The sequence below is a fragment of the Anopheles funestus genome, chromosome 2RL, assembly GCF_943734845.2.
Source record: "Anopheles funestus chromosome 2RL, idAnoFuneDA-416_04, whole genome shotgun sequence".
Lineage (NCBI taxonomy): Eukaryota > Metazoa > Arthropoda > Insecta > Diptera > Culicidae > Anopheles > Anopheles funestus.
Window position 1 is genome coordinate 51,937,972 of NC_064598.1, and position 16,505 is coordinate 51,954,476.

Below are 16,505 nucleotides of genomic sequence, written 5' to 3' on the forward strand. Positions count from 1 at the left end.
AAATGTGATCGAATTGAATCATTCTGATATATCGTAAATTTACACAGCAAGTTGATAACTGGGAATCGTACTAACGTATCTTAGCAAAAACGAATTCATCCGTTCTACCATCACAAAAATCTAAGCAAATAAATATTATTGTATGAAAACAATTATTGCACTGAACTATGTGTAAAGTAAAACCCGAACGCGATTCTGAAAATTTTGCCAAACTCCATCCATAAAAAATTGCGAAAAGTCGCAATACGCGTATGTTCAGCGTAAAATCGCTATTCGAAGCGCGACTTGACGCCACGACCCTAATGGCGGCCAGAATAGCTAGATTTTGCTGGCTAAATAAAAAAAAGATTAAGGAATAATAAATAAGTATATAAAATTCTATAACTTTTATTAAATAAAAAGGAAAATCTCCTAAGGCTTATAGCCTTAGCATTTTTTGTGAAATTTGGCAAAAATTTTAAGTTGATGTAGGTATTTAATAGCGAATTTGTTAAAATAAGTTTCTTTTTACTCAAATAATTGCTGCATTGTTAATGAATTTATTACTGGTATGTTGAACTTGCATCAACAATGTCGGTATAAACAACGCGTTTGGCCATCTTGCTAGATAAATATAACCCACTACATACAGGTGTTCGTTCCGTTTCGGAAGCTATGTCGGAATCGTAGTTATTACCTGACAAATATGACAAGATTTTCCAGCGAAAAACACACAAGAAATCAAAACAGACAAATCTGCGCTACTGTTAGCAACAGCCGTTGTTTGTATCACAGTAGTCAGCAGCATCCGACAACGAGCTTTGTTGATGGTCCTTGGTTTTGAAACATCGTCACTGGGCTTAAAAAATTTGCCTTTCACATCGACTTCATCAAAACAATAAATTTATTAAACCAGACTAAAAACATAAACAAACCTTGCACGAAAAAAGTTAAACGACCTTGAAGTCGCGCCAGAATCGCAAAATTATTTTGAAAAATTGAGCTACTTTTGTCGGGTTCGCAAACGCGACGATTGCTAAGCATGGAGTGACGGGGTAAGATGCGCCTAATTTGTTCGACATTTGACGGGAGATCAAGAGTATCGAAAAATTTGTTAAAAATGCCGGAATAAAGACTGTAGATTAATGTTGCTTCCTCCTTGGGATGTCCTTTTGTTATGTGGAAAAATAAAACTGTTTTTGACGAATTTTATCTTAACCGACTTGGATGTGAGCACATGGGAAAGAGGATGCTTACATCCGTTCATCCGACATTTACTATCAAACACAGTCCTTGTGCGACAGTATGAGATGCGGACATTTGCTGTGCGTGGTTTCATTGCCTAACGTTAGGCGTTTATATGATTATTCCTCTTGGCGTATTGTAGTTTAGCCCAATTTCGATATCAGAAACCGCTAGAATGGCACATGCTGTTCAAGAGCTGATTTACAGCTGATTTCAAATTGATTTATTTTATTGTTGAAATTAATATTTGTCTCCTAGAGAGAAGTTCAATTTCGGTACAATTTTATGCTAGACCATGTTACTCATATGCAGGATCTACTCTTCGTTTACGTATTGGACTTAAGTCATAGCAAACCACTTCTTGGGAGACAAAACGACTTCCACAACGATTGTTGAGCCACTAAGAACATTTATTGTGTTTTTATACTAGTTTATTTAAGTGTTTGACGCAGAAACAATTCAAATCAATAGCGTTGTTCTTTTACTATAAACTACTGTTGGCCTTGACATTACTACAGAGCAAACGCAAGGAACGGACCAAACTATTAGGGGAAAAAAAACTTTGGGCTAGCTTTGAAGAAACACTTAAGCAGGGTGTAGGCAACATCACATTTGTCAGGAATATCATCAGCTGCAGTACGACAAGAATCGAGTCCCAGTCGAAACGGTTCCCTGTACTCTTCCGGAAGGATGTCAATCTGCTTCATGGCGGCTTCGTAGTTTAGCTTTCCCTTTTTAGACTAAAAGAAAACAACATTAAACAACTAGAAAAAGATTTTTCGCTTTACTTACAGTTTGGGTAAGATCCATTAAACATGCCACGTAACACTAGAACGATATAGGCCAGATGTAATGTTTTAGGACAGATTCAGAGTACGTGTACGTTAGGCGAAATATAGCCCCTTTACCTTACCTTAAAATCTCTTTCGTCGGGAAAAACACCCTGACCAGGATAGTTGGCCATTTCTAAAACGACAAAGCGGCAAGAGACAAAGGTAAAATCGTGACAATGTACTCTACAAGTCAATTCCCCCTGCTCGCACAGATAACTATACCTTCAGAGATTTTATGCCTGGACAAGCATATCTTCCGCATCCCCTTGGCGATCTCATTCATGTCGCTCTGTGTTATCACCTGTTGGGCATTTACCACTACTGCTGCAGGTTGATAGCAAAGTAAGAAACAGCAGCTGCACAAGGTCGTCACTACCAACTTCATAAACTGGTCGGATGAGAACGCGTACGGAGTCATTTTCACCACGAAAGCTAAATGCCAACTAAACGGTCACAGTTTGAATGTTTTGTAGTGCGCTCATTCAGTGTGTCTTACACCGGAAATGTTGTTCTATTACTGCTGCTAGTGGCGATTAGCTACTAGAACATTCAATTATAGCCAAGTTTCTTTTATTTTCCTGCAAATCATCTCACTCTAGCTCATTGAACGTAACGTGTGAACACGTGCTACGGTGCAACGATTAGTGAAAGAAAGCCGATTAACGATCAAGACAGCGGGAGCGACATTCAGTACGATCTATTACTCATGTTCACCAAAATCAATGATCATTGAAAGAAAATGTGTCTTGTATGGACTTCGATTAATTTGAGTGTTGTGTAATAAAGGTTAAAAATACATTATTTAAGCAGTTATGAATCTTTTTTTTAGTTGAAACGAAACTTGAACTATGATATGCAGGTGACGGGTGAATGATAAAATATTGCTTCCGTAAATGACTGGTGTCGGGGGGGCAGTTCGCCGAATCAAACCGTCATGTTCACCCGCGCGCCAAGCTGGCTAGTGTGAGTGGCAGCAGGGCCGCGATGATTTCGCTACTTTATTGCATTGATGAATGCTTCCATTTCCAATTCTTTGTTTGATTACTACGAATGACTTGTTGTGTGTCGTAATTGTTCAACGGAGAAACTTCCAAATCATACCCGATCATATTGTGCGGTTAAAATCTTTCTAAAATGGAACCTAATTGTTCAGTTATAAATTATTGTTTAACATAAGCTGATAAACACAAAAGTAATGATATATCTGTTTTACATGAAATGCTTTCGTCTAGGTTTTGCTTCCATCCATCGGTTTATCAACAATTCCCCAACAAACGTGATACAAGCACAACCGTGCCCAAAAAATAGTATAAAAAATACTCCCAAAAAGTGTTCGATAGAAAGTGCAGTTGGTTCGTGTTCCTGCTCCTTGACACGTGCATTGGCAATGTTTCGCTGCACCGTTAGTCCTACATTCCTTATGAGTGACTGTTATAGGGGAAAGAAATAAAAATTAGTTCAAAATTAGTCCTTTCTGCCTTTATATCGTAACTAATGATCAGTTTAATGCTTTACCGTAAATTCCAGATAGTGTAAGACACCGCACTGATGCAGCTCCAGGATAAACGTATTGTAGGCATCCCGCATCGGCCACACCTTGCTAACGAAACCGTTCGTATGATCGAGATACATCGGTTGCTTCAGTGGCTGTAGCAGCCGGGATGCGTTAACACTAAGCGGTGTCCCCAGACCGTAACTACCGTGCATCATACCCTCGATCACGTAGCCCATGGTGCGATCGGTGAATGGTAACTTCTCACGCACCGCACTGTCCGGTATGATGACGAAGCTTTCCCGCATGTGTATCATTGCCGGTGTCGTCGCCATGTACAGCGTGTAGATCCACACGTTGCTACCGCCCGTCCATCGCATGCCCCGCTTCAGGAAGTCTGCCACTGTGTCGATCGACGGTTCGTACCGTGGCAACGTCATAATACTAGCCATCGAACCGGCATAACTGTTACCGACCATGAACCCACCGAAAAGTAACGCCGTTAACAGGATAGTGGCCGCAACCAAATCGTGCCGTAGACGCGCGGACTGTTCCACGTACAAGCTGAACATGAAGAACAGCGCATCGAGCAGGTGTTGCGATCGTGGCTTCTGCGGAGCAGCAATACCGTGTGAGATTTGCTGGCGGGTAATTGCAACTATGAACACGGTCACTGTACCGGCGGTGAATGTGCAGCCCACCGTAAGCCACAGGGAGGGAGGAAACGAGAGAAACGGAAACTGCCAGGAGGGTAGCAGTTGGGGCTTTGGCACCAGCACCGATATCATCGATATGCCAATCATTGAGGTGATGGTAGTTACTTCGAACCAGGCATGCCTGAATGAAAATTTAAAAAAAATATACAAACAAGTATAATCCGGCAAATGAGTTTGGAATTTGTAGACTGTGGTGACCCCAAGCTCCATCTGGTAGTCTGTGTGGTAGTTTGAAATTCACCACCATCACCCTGTGATAAGTGTGCGTAGGTTTAGATATTGGATAGAGAAAAGGCACAACGCGCTCGATCGTTTATTTTGCGATCGTCGATCAGCGGAGCCATATCGGTTCGATGCTAGAGTGAATAAAATTGTCCAAACACCATCATTCAAGCAAAACACTTACCAAGCCAACAGTGCTCCTAATCCTAGGTCCGCGCGTCGCTCCACTATATCACCCAGTATTGCAGAATACGAACCATTTTCTAGCAGTTCACCCCAGTCCGTTTTGATCACTGATTGGAAATGGTAATGAAGGATCTGGTTTTAGTTTCACATGAAAATCCTTAACCCATTGTGTGACATACGTAGCTCCACGGTACAGTTGTGTCGTCGGCAAAACTCCAGTGTTAAAATCAATTCAAATCCATCCAGCCAAAGCTCGTGCGTTACATCGTCAACGTCCTTAGCATTTCCTTGTCCTATTGGCTAAAAAACGGTAAACAAAACACACACGCATTAGTAACCTAACCTTCAACCTTTGAAGGAATCAAACGTACCACTTTTTTAAAGGCAGTACAGGGCACATACTCCAGCGTACTAACACGTATCCTTCTCCCTTTCATATCGCGTACTTTGTCTGGGAAATACTCCAACTTGTTTTCGGTCAGCTTCGGTACGAACATTCCGCGGCGGTTTGCGGTTAGTTGACCAATTTGTACCAATTCCAACGTTACGCCTATCGGATGCTTTGGGAGTAGTTGTGTCGTGTGAAGCTCAAAAGTTATTCCCATTCTGTTGTCTGCCTTACGGTTGGGTACGATAAGTAACACATTCACCAAAGATTCGAATGTTTCGTTGTGTGCCAGCAGCGCAGTGCGTACGGACGGATCGAGAGATGTTATGGCGATCAAATGCTTTGAAGGTGTTCTCATTTTGGCTTTCTCGTGCACTTCGTTGAAATGATCCAGAAAGGGAAGCAGGGCCATTTCGGTAACGACGAATCCAGCACAGTTTGTGTCGACGGCTTGTAGGAGATGTTTCCGGAACTGATCGTGCGATCTTTCTTTAACATCATTTCGCGCGGATGAAGCATTTTCCATCACGACTAGAACTTGCGCTATCGGTGGCGTGCCAATGAACTGGATCTCTTCGTGTGGCGTGCGTATAAAGCAAGCAGTGTAATGTTCTTGTTGGGCGAAATATATTCCCAGCACATGGCTGAGAAGCAATTGCAGACTTGTATTGAACGCATTCGATACTGCAAAGCTATCCATTTTACACAAACTACTGAAAGAGTGTTACATTCTTTGCTGCCTTGGCTTTTTATAGTGGACTTGAGTGGGATGGTTATGAAATATAATCGATATACATTTTTTAGTGGCAAAACTATAATAATATAATAGTTCTTTTCTAACAGCAAAATAACGCAACGATTATCTTTCTTTTGCGGTACGTACACGCCCCGGGACAAGTTGCTGCGCTCGTAAATTAAACGCAAATTACGATAAGTAATATTTGCGCTCGGTATTGTTGGATTGTTTCTGAACGCTTACGTACTTACTCCCTAAAGATTACATAAGTAACTATTCACTATTCTTGGCAAAAAATCGAATGCATTGTGCAACAGCGGTGTAACATTATGTCCTACCACAACACTTTCTACCACTTACGCTCTATCCTGATTATTAGCGTTGTGTTTGTAACGAATAGACAAGATATGAATTTGATTACCGAACTCGATGTGTTAGAAACAAGTAAAAGTATAATTAATTTAAATTTTGTGTCGCAAAAAAATAAATACATCAACAAATCTCTCACCCACTGATAGGTAAATCTCTCTCATCCTCTTACTTTGCACCTTTGGTCCTCACACGCTTGAATCTTCCGGTGCCACATCTGTACCATAGCAGTTCCGCTAGAAGCATAATCATCGCTAGCGACAACCCAGTAACCAGTACCAAAAGCGCCCCAGTAATGTTGGCCATACGCAGTGGTGTAAATTCATCAGCGCTGCTTTCGCGCGAGTACCTTATGATTTGCTGCGACTTGAAGCTCAAATATTTTGCCACCCCGATCAGCTCCCAGTGTGCCAAAATGCCGAACGCTTTCAGATCGAGCACTAACTGATCAAATCGAGCCCGAGCTGGCCACGTTTTGGTGCACATCCCAACTACCGACTCCCAGTAGATGTCTTCCGCCATCATCTTGCGGCCCTTCATCGCGTCCAGATCCATGTGCGGGTGGGCAAAATGGCCATACTCCATCCGCTCGACGATTATGGCCACATCGCGATCGTACGCATGGCGGGAAATTTCATCCTCCTCCCACTCGCGAAACGTTTGCAGCAACGTCAGCATGTCCGTTTGGTACGCTAACTGGATCGAGTAGATCCAGGTCACACTAACCCCAACCCAGGTTGTGCGCGTTTCGGCTAAATCGTGCACAGTGTTTATGCTTTTCTCGTACTGCGGCACAATCATTGTGCTTGCCAAACCACCATTGTAGCTGCTGCCGATCATGAACCCAGCAAACATGAGCGTGGTGAACAGAAAGCAGGATGCGAGCAGTTCGTTCGGCATCGGTACGCTTTGCTCCATGAAGAAACCGATCATGATCAGCACCGAATCGCTGAACGTGTACCTGACCGAATCGTTCAGCTGCAGGATGCGTTGACGACTGCGGGACATGACCAGTACTGCGTACGCACCGGCAATAAATGCAGCCAAAACGGCACACCACAATGAGCCGGTAAAGGATAGGAAAGGGGTACGCCAGTTGGCAACAATGCGAGGTTTAGCCACGATACACGTGCAGCCCGATCGTGAATGAACGGCACTGAACGCGAGATGCTGAAAGGTGGCGTACCAGGTGTATAGGCCCGCAAATGTAATGTCAACCTCTCGCTTTGCCGGTGTCCCTATCAACCCAATCTTGGTACCGTTGTCGAACACGTTTCCCCATTCTGATGCTAAAATTAAAATAAACGACCATATAGAGGCATGAGGGCACACAAGCTGAAACGCTTACCGATCATGATTTCCGTCGTACAGTTGGCAATTTCACAGAATAGTACTATCAACCATAGTTCTGTCCCACTGATCATTGCCGACACGTTTGGTTTCGGGGGTAGTATGTATCGTGCATTTCCTTCTCCAAGTGGCTGTAATAAGGCAAAAGGAGAGTCATTTTAACGCATACAAACTACGTTCCACTTCGGAGCTGTCGTACCATATCTTCCACGAAAGCATTCGGCAGGTAAGGTACGGTACCAAGCCTTAAACGGCGTTTATTCATGTTGACAAACTTGTTCGGGAAATAATTTGCGCTGTAGTTTTGGGACCTGGTCCCATTCCCGAAGTCGACCACATCAATCAGGCGCGGACTGATAGTAATTGGGGCACCATCGGAAAGGTCTAGTGTGTAAAGTTCGAAACTGCTGGATACTTTAGCGTTGGAAGGAATAGGTAGTACAATTAAAACTTCCGGAATTTCTGGGAAAAAACGCAATGCTGTAATATTATCCGTCGGTAGAGTTTCGCGACTTCACTTCAATACCTTCAATGACAAGTAGCCGATTGATGGTAGGGAACAATGTAGAGTGACTATCAAGCACTACAAGAACTCTTTTCTCCATCGTACGCTGTAATGCTGCTTCATGCACCGGAAGAAAAGCATCGAAAAAGCCGTCTGCCGTTCGCTCGGTAACAATAAAGGACTGTGCGAAAAAATCGAAATATAGTACCACTCTTTGTATTTGAACCGCTCCTGCTTGCCTGGCAGCCTTTATCCACCGCAACCCCGAGAGCCACTTCAAAGTCGTCATCCAACTCTAGCACGATCGTCGGTATCGGTGAGGTGTGATAAACGGTGTCTGCTTTCGTTCGTATGAAACAAACTCCGTAAAAATGAATGAAATACTTCATTACAATATAATTAATCAGCGTATTGATTCCCGCACACAGTGCGACATCATAACCGCCGGGAGAAGCGTTATGATAAAAAAAATAAGTAAAATTTGTGTCTTCCATTTAAGTACTAACTGGAAATGCCAAATGCTTAACACTGATGAAACGAGTATTTAGCATTATTTTATATATATAGGATTGAAAAGTGGGAAAAAAAATCAATACAATTAGGACGCAGCGTTGGTACGGACAACAAATCATAAACCTTTAATGCTATTGAAGGATTGTTCAGTGTTTGTTTTAAGTGCATATGCAGCAGTTTGCAAATATTTATTTTTACACTTGCGGAATTAACTTTAAACGCACTATGTGATTAAATTGTACAAATTTATTCAAAAATATTTTTTTGCACTTCGCAAAATCATTGCTTCTTTACAGAAAGAAATGTTAAAAAATAACAACAATAAAAATTGTGGAAAGGATCAAATGTTGCGAACTAAGGCCATATTAAACTATAAATCAAAGAGGGTATATTTCCCTTACGAAATAATGATTTTAATACAATAAAAAATATCTGCTTTTATACCTTTTTGCGGAAGTGTGTTGTACTTCTGTTGATCAAACATCGTTTTGCAAAGTCAATAACGGCTGTTTGTTAATATTGATTTTAGCCTTTACCATCGACATACATATTTGAACGGATCTGTGATATGTGAGAGAATACAAAACACGCAAAACCTCATTTGACTTTTGAAGCAACGCATTATATGCGTTTATTTATTTGCAAATAATATTGTAGTGGCATGACAAATTCAGTACAACGCATACTATCATTAATAACTGACCTAAACTAGCTTAAGGCCAAATTCTGAGCTTGGAATCACTATCACAAACGTAATTAGCACACGCAACGCTACTTTAAAGCTAGTTACAGGGCTTGAATTGCTTAAATTGTAGCCATTTTTGACTTCTTTTTATAGAATAGAAACCTATGGTAGAAATATATAGAATAGGAATTTTCATAGATATAGGAATCTATATGTACATAATTCGCTGCAACATTAAAAAGAGTCCAGTAATAGCTTTATTTTTTTACTTGAAAAGCCTGTATTGTAGATGAGCCATTCATATAGTGCATAAATGTGAGGACGAATAATTTTTCTTTGCTAATTTTTTTTGCGTTTGTGACGAATTTTTAATCATATTTCTTTTCATAGACTTTGCTTGGAGTAAATCACAGAACACTTACCCTGTTATAATACGGTACACAAATAATCTGAAAATATAAAGTTAAATAAATGTAATTTAAGTTTAATTTAATTTAATGAACTTTGCATTAGTTATGGAGCATAATTTACACATGTATCAGGGCCATTATGACATCTTTAGTTAAAATTCTTTAACATCAAACTGCCGCAGAACGCAGCAGTATGGTAGACGTTGTATAGAAATTTAACGCTCAGTCTCGTCATCTGTTTCATCATTGATGTGTGTTGAAATTGATACAATTGTAATTTGTACTACATTAATTACAATCAAGCTTACCTGCAATATATAAGAAATCAAACTCATCGATATACGACACACATGGCTTGGGACGCATTTGAATAGTTCCTGTAAGATAGTGGAAAGCAATGAAGATGTTATTATTTTATATGCTGAAAATTGCTATTTATATATTAAAGAAGCTAAATATGCATCAGGGCCAGTTTAACATCTGTGATCAAATTTCTTGTACATCAAACTGTGGCAGAACGCAACAGTATGGTTGATGTGATATCAAAATTTAACCCTCAGTCTCGTCATCTGTTTCATCATATGTATTTGGTATGTTCGTGACGCAGATAGGAAGATAATTTTTTTTATGTTCGGTTAATTGTGTTCTAAATATCCATATTTAAACTGATTCATTTATTAAACTTTTGATCTTTGGCTATTCGAAATCGACTAGTTATTTTTAAATTTTCATTACGTTTATCATAGAAAATTCAAGACACGTATTTTCAAAGTTCGCATTTTCTTCCCATTGCACAGGGATGTTAGTTAAATAGGAAACATGATTTATTCATACCTTTCAGACTGCACTTTAGCCATCCTATGATTTTCAACGCAGTGAATCTATGAAGAGAACAAAAATACAAATATTTAGGCATTACTATTCGTTTCTAAGGACCTTTATTGATTTTATTTTTTTTTTATTCAGAAAAAAATTATTTGCGTAGGAAAATTTTGGAACCAGTTTTCTTCACATTTGGATCGGAGAGAGCTGGGTGTGGTCATCATAGTAATATGCTTTAAAAATATTATAAATAAAAATGCAAGTAATCACTCACCTTAGCTGTTGTTTGTTGTGCGCGATTTCACAATCATCCACGCAGTGTACCTATGTGAAAATGGAGAAAAAAAATAAATTAATCTTAATTCACAAAGAAAAAAGCAAACTCTCGCTTCATTTTCTAATTTCAACTTCAGTTAAATAATTTAAATTGCGTAGTTATTTATGGAACCAGTTTTCTTCACATTTGTGTCAAGAGAGCTGGGTGGGATCATCATAATTAAATTTAAAAAAATAAAATATATAAAAATGCAATCAATTCTCACCTTAATTGTTGTTTGTTTGTGTATCTTATCGCAATCATCCATGCAGTGTACCTATGTGAAAATGGAGAAAAAAAATAAATTAATCTTAATTCACAAAGAAAAAAGCAAACTCTCGCTTCATTTTCTAATTTCAACTTCAGTTAAATAATTTAAATTGCGTAGTTATTTATGGAACCAGTTTTCTTCACATTTGTGTCAAGAGAGCTGGGTGGGATCATCATTGAAGTGGAATAATGGAGTATTAACACACGAATATACACACCTTTAGTTCATGTCTTTTTTTTCATGTTGCGCCTTGTGTCCATTCATCTGAAATATAAATAAAATCTAATTAATATTTTTACGAAGTTTTCAAAAAAAAAAGCAATGTTAGGTACAGGAAATGATATCAGATGCATTTTAACGCGTAGTGTTAAAGGAATTAGAGACTTTTCATGTTTCGTTCAAAGTGAGCTAGGAAAATATATCATCATATTGTTGAACTGTATGCATATTGGTTGCAGAATTGTTTTATACATAGCATATATTTACCTTTTCATGTGATGATGAATACCGAATGCGTACTAATACGGAAATAATCCATGCCAAAGGAGGGAAGAATCTAGAAAAGTGAAGAGTTACATTAAGCTAACAATGCTATTCATCATAAACAGATAATATCGAGTTGCTTCCAAAAATTTCAGACGCTTTTTTTAATTTTTTTTCCGTTCATGATTACATGAATTCAGAGACGAGAAATAACATTTAATTCATTTCATCATTGGTAAGCAACGTAACGTGAAAAAAACTGTACTCAACTCACCTGCATATAGTAGACAAACGAACAAGTCTTCAGTTGTCTTCTGTGATAACGACCAATTGGAGAAATCTGTAGCAAGAAACATAACGATTAGTTTTGTTATATTTATTTGTAGCGTATGACACGAGTCATATCAACAGAGAGCTGTATGCGATAATCATATTACTATAATCTGCTTTAAAAATATTATACATAAAAATGCAAGTAATCACTCACCTTAGCTGTTGTTTGTTGTGTATGATTTCACAATCATCCATGCAGTGCACCTTTGTGAAAATAGAGAAGAAATTGAAATTAATGTTAATTCACAAAGAAAAAAGCAAACTCTCGCTTCATTTTCTAATTTCAACTTCAGTTAAATAATTTAAATTGCGTAGTTATTTATGGAACCAGTTTTCTTCACATTTGTGTCAAGAGAGCTGGGTGGGATCATCATAATTAAATTTAAAAAAATAAAATATATAAAAATGCAATCAATTCTCACCTTAATTGTTGTTTGTTTGTGTATCTTATCGCAATCATCCATGCAGTGTACCTTTGTGAAAATAGAGAAGAAATTGAAATTAATGTTAATTCACAAAGAAAAAAGCAAACTCTCGCTTCATTTTTTAATTTCAACTTCAGTTAAATAATTTAAATTGCGTAGTAATTTATGGAACCAGTTTTCTTCACATTTGTGTCAAGAGAGCTGGGTGGGATCATCATTGAAGTGGAATAATGGAGTATTAACACACGAATATACACACCTTTAGTTCATGTCTTTTTTTTTCATGTTGTACCTTGTGTCCATTCATCTGAAATATAAATAAAATCTAATTAATATTTTTACGAAGTTTTCAAAAAAAAAAAGCAATGTTAGGTACAGGAAATGATATCAGATGCATTTTAACGCGTAGTGTTAAAGGAATTAGAGACTTTTCATGTTTCGTTCAAAGTGAGCTAGGAAAATATATCATCATATTGTTGAACTGTATGCATATTGGTTGCAGAATTGTTTGATACATAGCATATATTTACCTTTTCATGTGATGATGAATACCGAATGCGTACTAATACGGAAATAATCCATGCCAAAGGAGGGAAGAATCTAGAAAAGTGAAGAGTTACATTAAGCTAACAATGCTATTCATCATAAACAGATAATATCGAGTTGCTTCGAAAAACTTCAGACGCTTTTTTTAAATTTTTTTCCGTTCATGATTACATGAATTCAGAGACGAGAAATAACATTTAATTCATTTCATCATTGGTAAGCAACGTAACGTGAAAAATGAAATAAAACTGTACTCAACTCACCTGCATATAGTAGACAAACGAGCAAGTCTTCAGTTGTCTTCTGTGATAACGACCAATTGGAGAAATCTGTAACAAAAAAGAGAACAATTATATTATATTCATTCGCAAATTTTCATCGAACGATACTCACCTGAACAGCTGGAATACGGATATCCTGAAAATAAAGCATGGCACGACTTTCTTTCTACGTTAGAACTAAATCTACCAATAAAGAGACAATTTTCCTGTGTACTCTCGAATGTTGTATTCTGTTTCCTTTCTTAATTGTTGCGGGCCTCCATGTTGCTTCCTGTCCAAACGCCGGCAACCCTATTCTTGTCGGAAATTATACTTCTGTATGAGCCAAACCACACCACACATCCAGCAGATGAACGGCAAGTTGACATATTTCACCACCCCTCCACAAACCACCGCCGATGCTTAAACAGACGTCTGCACTGGAGGTTCGTAGCCTTCTGGGCGGTCGACGACGACACCGGAAGCCGCACCGGTCGACACTTCAGCAGCCTTACCACCACCATCGCCGTGCAGTTCCATCAGGCTGGCCAGATCAAATCGCGGCTTCTTCAGTACCTTCACCTACAACAAACATCAGCAAGCACGGAATTTGTAACACGCTCGGACGGCACACACTTGCAGAAATCTTTAGCTCCGAGCAATTCTGCCATTTACACAACCGGACTGCGCGCTACGAACAATGCTTACCTTGCGGATGTAGACATCGTGCAGGGGGTACACAACCTGGCATGCCTTCTCGATATCCTTGGCGATCGAATCGGGCAGCAGTTTCTCCACGACACCCTTCAGATCCGTGCTGGTGACCTCACGCTTGATGATGGCCGTCATCTTAGCGCGGATGTTCTTGATCTGCGAGTGTTGAGCGTAGCAGGTCTTGCGCTGCGACATCGAATCCTTGATGGTGAATCCGATGCAGAACACGCGCAGCACGAAGCCATCGGTGGTCTTTACATCAACCGAGCACTCGATCAGGGTCTGCCATTTCTTGACCATGGATCTATGAAACAAAGGTAGAAGATTATAGCAGTAGCACTTGAACGGAAACTCATGCGCTTCGCCATTTTGCACAAGTGAATGCTCCCGACCAGAAGAGTTAAGAGAAAGCCGCATTTGTTGTCTATGACATATGACGCGGCACAACCGAAACCCAACAAACACACACAAACAGCACCTGATTTCAGCACTTACCGCAGCTTGTCGGTCGTCAGGTCCATACCGTGGAAGTTGGTAAGAACATCACGGCCATTCACGCTCTCGGCCACCAGCTTGAACTTGCGGAAAGATCTCTCCGCATCGGGCTCATTCTGCAGGTCAGCCAACGACACCTCAAACACGCGGCCCTTCAGACCGTCAGAAGCGATGCGTGTGCCTTGGGTACGGTTAACCAGAGTTTTACCGACCTGGCGGTTCTTGAACATGTTCGGGGCCTTCACATCGTACCAGTCCTTGCGCGTGAACGGATCCACAACCTTCTTTTTCGAACCTTTCTTGCCTCCTTTAGAGACACCCTTATTTTTGCCGACCGCCATGGTTACACTTCACGATCAAAAAGAACGGAAGTGGCTGTTCGATGACAGCTCGTGACAGCCGCCAGCCACTGAACTGTAATTCAAACACTGTCATTTTAGCCAGCCTTTTCTATGACAGCCAATGCTGTCACTTTCACCACACTGGGGAGCTGTTGTTTATTTTTCTCTGGAAAGCACGTAATCCCGAGCTGATTGTGAAACCATCGATATCATGGTAAAGTAATACAATTCTTCGCGTGCTATTATAAATTAACGGTGGTGCTTATTTTGCTACAGACTTCTTCGATTATTCTGGCAGGCTTGGGCCTGGCCGTGGTGGGATACGGAGGACGAGCTTTAATGCGCCAAATGCCGAATGCTGCTACAAAAATGCAGGAAGCTCTTAAAAACCTTCCCAAATTCGATGCTGAAATGATGGCCAACTCGAAATATTATCGTGGAGGATTCGAACCGAAAATGAGCAAACGCGAAGCTTCGCTAATTCTTGGCGTAAGCCCGTCAGCTTCCAAAGGAAAGGTAGATAAATGAATGGGATTGTTTTGTAGGTGTAAACAAGAGAGTAAACGATTCACTTTTCGCGTTGTTCTAGGTAAAAGATGCCCACAAGAAAATTATGTTGCTTAATCATCCAGATCGCGGAGGCTCACCGTATTTGGCGGCAAAGATCAATGAAGCAAAGGATTTCCTCGATAATTCGAAGTGAAGCATCGCTTTGAACTGTGGTTAAAAATGTACAAAGAAACAGGCTTTACGATAAAATAACAAGGGTAGACATACTGAAACTAGATCAACATTGCTTCAAAATCTCTGCTGTTTAATCCCGAAGTACGTTCTGCCATATGCCATAAGTATTTCCGAATGTTTTCTAAACTGTACAGGCCATTTTAAAATGCAAAAATTAGGTTGGTGGTTACGACGCAACAAGGCAAAACATTTCATTCAATTTCATCAGAAATGGTTTTAGGACAACGTACGTACTAAATCTTTATTGTACTAAAAAAAGATTGACAGCTTCGTTTGTTTTCGTTAAAGTGACTGATGAAGTACAACACATCACACGAACCGCTAGCACAGGTGCAGCCCGACTATCCCAGAGCTAATTGCAAAGAACTGCCGAAAACCACAGCTGTGATACATTTACTGTGTTCCAACTATTTACTGAAGCCTGTTTCTTCCTCCTTACGGTGAGTAGCTTTCTTTCTTTTTATGTAAAATACATACCTGTAGCTGGGCAGATGCAATCGATCGCCGGTGGTATTCAAAAGATTCCTGCGTGGCACTCTTAGCCGCTTTCTACAAGCATGCCCTAGCGTTTACGACGACCAATATCAACCGGTCCCAATTGCTTATCAATCTTGATAATGAACATGAATTTTCCTTGATTGTCTAATTTTAGACGGACATTGCGCTGGTGTTTCGTTAGGCGAATCCTCATTCAAAGTACAAAATGCGAAAATTACGTGGAGGACAAACTAAAGAAACGCGCAAACAGCGCCAAGAGCGGAAGGAGGAAAATTTGAAAATCCAGCAACAGATGAAAACGATAGTATTGCCTACGGTCGTAGTGATTTTTCTGTGCATAGTGGTGTACGTATTTCTAAAAACACGTCCACGATACGATGAGCTCTAGTGAGACGACGACCATTTGGAGGAGAAAATGTTCTTCGTACGTGTTTGTTGTTTTTTTTTTAATTATTTCTAACGGGACAAACCCGTGCAAGGTTCAACTTACAATGCAATATTTAAAGCAGATAATCGGAGCCGTCTGATCATACGCACAACATGATTATATGTACAGGTTATTGTGAATATATCAGCGGACTATATTTACACTCGAAATGAAACATTTCTCCTTTTCTGTCTCAATCCC

At 39.9% G+C, this 16,505-nt stretch overlaps 7 protein-coding genes across 9 annotated transcripts; 2 read left to right on the forward strand and 5 right to left on the reverse strand.

Moving 5' to 3' along the window:
• Positions 1–1,613: 1,613 nt before the first annotated feature.
• On the reverse strand, positions 1,614–2,475 carry LOC125762773 (general odorant-binding protein 72-like). The gene is made up of 4 exons (XM_049425256.1): positions 2,280–2,475; positions 2,138–2,190; positions 2,017–2,052; positions 1,614–1,964 (listed from the first exon to the last, which is right to left on the reverse strand). Exons 1-4 carry the CDS (start codon positions 2,473–2,475, stop codon positions 1,770–1,772), a joined length of 480 nt encoding a protein of 159 aa, XP_049281213.1. The 3' UTR covers positions 1,614–1,769.
• A 790-nt stretch (positions 2,476–3,265) lies between these two features.
• Positions 3,266–6,161, reverse strand: LOC125762765 (uncharacterized). Its single transcript, XM_049425246.1, has 5 exons — positions 5,045–6,161; positions 4,853–4,973; positions 4,672–4,780; positions 3,573–4,386; positions 3,266–3,485 (listed from the first exon to the last, which is right to left on the reverse strand). The coding sequence occupies exons 1-5, from the start codon at positions 5,759–5,761 to the stop codon at positions 3,267–3,269; spliced, it is 1,980 nt and encodes a 659-aa protein (XP_049281203.1). The 5' UTR covers positions 5,762–6,161; the 3' UTR covers position 3,266.
• A 113-nt stretch (positions 6,162–6,274) lies between these two features.
• LOC125762766 (uncharacterized) lies at positions 6,275–9,011 on the reverse strand. The gene is made up of 5 exons (XM_049425247.1): positions 8,261–9,011; positions 8,043–8,202; positions 7,716–7,978; positions 7,515–7,647; positions 6,275–7,455 (listed from the first exon to the last, which is right to left on the reverse strand). Exons 1-5 carry the CDS (start codon positions 8,513–8,515, stop codon positions 6,335–6,337), a joined length of 1,932 nt encoding a protein of 643 aa, XP_049281204.1. The 5' UTR covers positions 8,516–9,011; the 3' UTR covers positions 6,275–6,334.
• A 551-nt stretch (positions 9,012–9,562) lies between these two features.
• Positions 9,563–13,198, reverse strand: LOC125762776 (uncharacterized). Of its 3 annotated transcripts, XM_049425259.1 has the most exons (9): positions 13,089–13,198; positions 12,810–12,879; positions 12,539–12,586; positions 12,277–12,327; positions 10,994–11,044; positions 10,726–10,775; positions 10,464–10,510; positions 9,938–10,006; positions 9,563–9,668 (listed from the first exon to the last, which is right to left on the reverse strand). In XM_049425259.1, the coding sequence occupies exons 3-9, from the start codon at positions 12,584–12,586 to the stop codon at positions 9,646–9,648; spliced, it is 339 nt and encodes a 112-aa protein (XP_049281216.1). In that variant the 5' UTR covers positions 12,810–12,879; positions 13,089–13,198; the 3' UTR covers positions 9,563–9,645. The 3 variants fall into 3 exon arrangements, with proteins under 3 accessions (XP_049281216.1, XP_049281218.1, XP_049281217.1); XM_049425261.1 differs by lacking the exon at positions 12,277–12,327; XM_049425260.1 differs by lacking the exons at positions 10,726–10,775; positions 10,994–11,044 and adding an exon at positions 12,009–12,058.
• A 109-nt stretch (positions 13,199–13,307) lies between these two features.
• On the reverse strand, positions 13,308–14,677 carry LOC125762770 (40S ribosomal protein S3a). The gene is made up of 3 exons (XM_049425253.1): positions 14,295–14,677; positions 13,794–14,103; positions 13,308–13,667 (listed from the first exon to the last, which is right to left on the reverse strand). The coding sequence occupies exons 1-3, from the start codon at positions 14,633–14,635 to the stop codon at positions 13,509–13,511; spliced, it is 810 nt and encodes a 269-aa protein (XP_049281210.1). The 5' UTR covers positions 14,636–14,677; the 3' UTR covers positions 13,308–13,508.
• Positions 14,678–14,736: 59 nt separating this feature from the next.
• Positions 14,737–15,422, forward strand: LOC125762775 (mitochondrial import inner membrane translocase subunit TIM14). The gene is made up of 3 exons (XM_049425258.1): positions 14,737–14,849; positions 14,912–15,151; positions 15,225–15,422. The coding sequence occupies exons 1-3, from the start codon at positions 14,847–14,849 to the stop codon at positions 15,336–15,338; spliced, it is 357 nt and encodes a 118-aa protein (XP_049281215.1). The 5' UTR covers positions 14,737–14,846; the 3' UTR covers positions 15,339–15,422.
• A 73-nt stretch (positions 15,423–15,495) lies between these two features.
• LOC125762778 (single-pass membrane and coiled-coil domain-containing protein 4 homolog) lies at positions 15,496–16,479 on the forward strand. The gene is made up of 3 exons (XM_049425264.1): positions 15,496–15,605; positions 15,668–15,819; positions 16,032–16,479. The coding sequence occupies exon 3, from the start codon at positions 16,083–16,085 to the stop codon at positions 16,263–16,265; it is 183 nt and encodes a 60-aa protein (XP_049281221.1). The 5' UTR covers positions 15,496–15,605; positions 15,668–15,819; positions 16,032–16,082; the 3' UTR covers positions 16,266–16,479.
• The last annotated feature ends 26 nt before the right edge of the window (positions 16,480–16,505 follow it).

What these genes read in the sequence shown, in the direction of transcription:
- LOC125762773 (XM_049425256.1), bottom strand. Translation starts at nt 2,475, where the DNA reads ATGACTCCGTACGCGTTCTCATCCGACCAGTTTATGAAGTTGGTAGTG. An exon ending in CCGACGAAAGAGATTTTAAG is followed by an intron (nt 2,053 to 2,137) that starts GTAAGGTAAAGG and finishes ATATCGTTCTAG; the next exon opens with TGTTACGTGGCATGTTTAAT. An exon ending in TAATGGATCTTACCCAAACT is followed by an intron (nt 1,965 to 2,016) that starts GTAAGTAAAGCG and finishes GTTTTCTTTTAG; the next exon opens with TCTAAAAAGGGAAAGCTAAA.
- LOC125762765 (XM_049425246.1), bottom strand. Translation starts at nt 5,761, where the DNA reads ATGGATAGCTTTGCAGTATCGAATGCGTTCAATACAAGTCTGCAATTG. An exon ending in TTAGGAGCACTGTTGGCTTG is followed by an intron (nt 4,387 to 4,671) that starts GTAAGTGTTTTG and finishes ATTTTCATTCAG; the next exon opens with GCATGCCTGGTTCGAAGTAA. An exon ending in TACACTATCTGGAATTTACG is followed by an intron (nt 3,486 to 3,572) that starts GTAAAGCATTAA and finishes CCCCTATAACAG; the next exon opens with TCACTCATAAGGAATGTAGG.
- LOC125762766 (XM_049425247.1), bottom strand. Translation starts at nt 8,515, where the DNA reads ATGGAAGACACAAATTTTACTTATTTTTTTTATCATAACGCTTCTCCC. An exon ending in ATGCTTTCGTGGAAGATATG is followed by an intron (nt 7,648 to 7,715) that starts GTACGACAGCTC and finishes GCCTTATTACAG; the next exon opens with CCACTTGGAGAAGGAAATGC. An exon ending in TACGACGGAAATCATGATCG is followed by an intron (nt 7,456 to 7,514) that starts GTAAGCGTTTCA and finishes TTTTAATTTTAG; the next exon opens with CATCAGAATGGGGAAACGTG.
- LOC125762776 (XM_049425259.1), bottom strand. Translation starts at nt 12,586, where the DNA reads ATGAATGGACACAAGGTACAACATGAAAAAAAAAGACATGAACTAAAG. An exon ending in CACAACAAACAACAGCTAAG is followed by an intron (nt 10,511 to 10,725) that starts GTGAGTGATTAC and finishes TTCTCTTCATAG; the next exon opens with ATTCACTGCGTTGAAAATCA. An exon ending in GCTAAAGTGCAGTCTGAAAG is followed by an intron (nt 10,007 to 10,463) that starts GTATGAATAAAT and finishes ACTATCTTACAG; the next exon opens with GAACTATTCAAATGCGTCCC.
- LOC125762770 (XM_049425253.1), bottom strand. Translation starts at nt 14,635, where the DNA reads ATGGCGGTCGGCAAAAATAAGGGTGTCTCTAAAGGAGGCAAGAAAGGT. An exon ending in CTGACGACCGACAAGCTGCG is followed by an intron (nt 14,104 to 14,294) that starts GTAAGTGCTGAA and finishes TTTGTTTCATAG; the next exon opens with ATCCATGGTCAAGAAATGGC. An exon ending in ACGATGTCTACATCCGCAAG is followed by an intron (nt 13,668 to 13,793) that starts GTAAGCATTGTT and finishes TGTTTGTTGTAG; the next exon opens with GTGAAGGTACTGAAGAAGCC.
- LOC125762775 (XM_049425258.1), top strand. An exon ending in CGTCAGCTTCCAAAGGAAAG is followed by an intron (nt 15,152 to 15,224) that starts GTAGATAAATGA and finishes GCGTTGTTCTAG; the next exon opens with GTAAAAGATGCCCACAAGAA.
- LOC125762778 (XM_049425264.1), top strand. Translation starts at nt 16,083, where the DNA reads ATGCGAAAATTACGTGGAGGACAAACTAAAGAAACGCGCAAACAGCGC.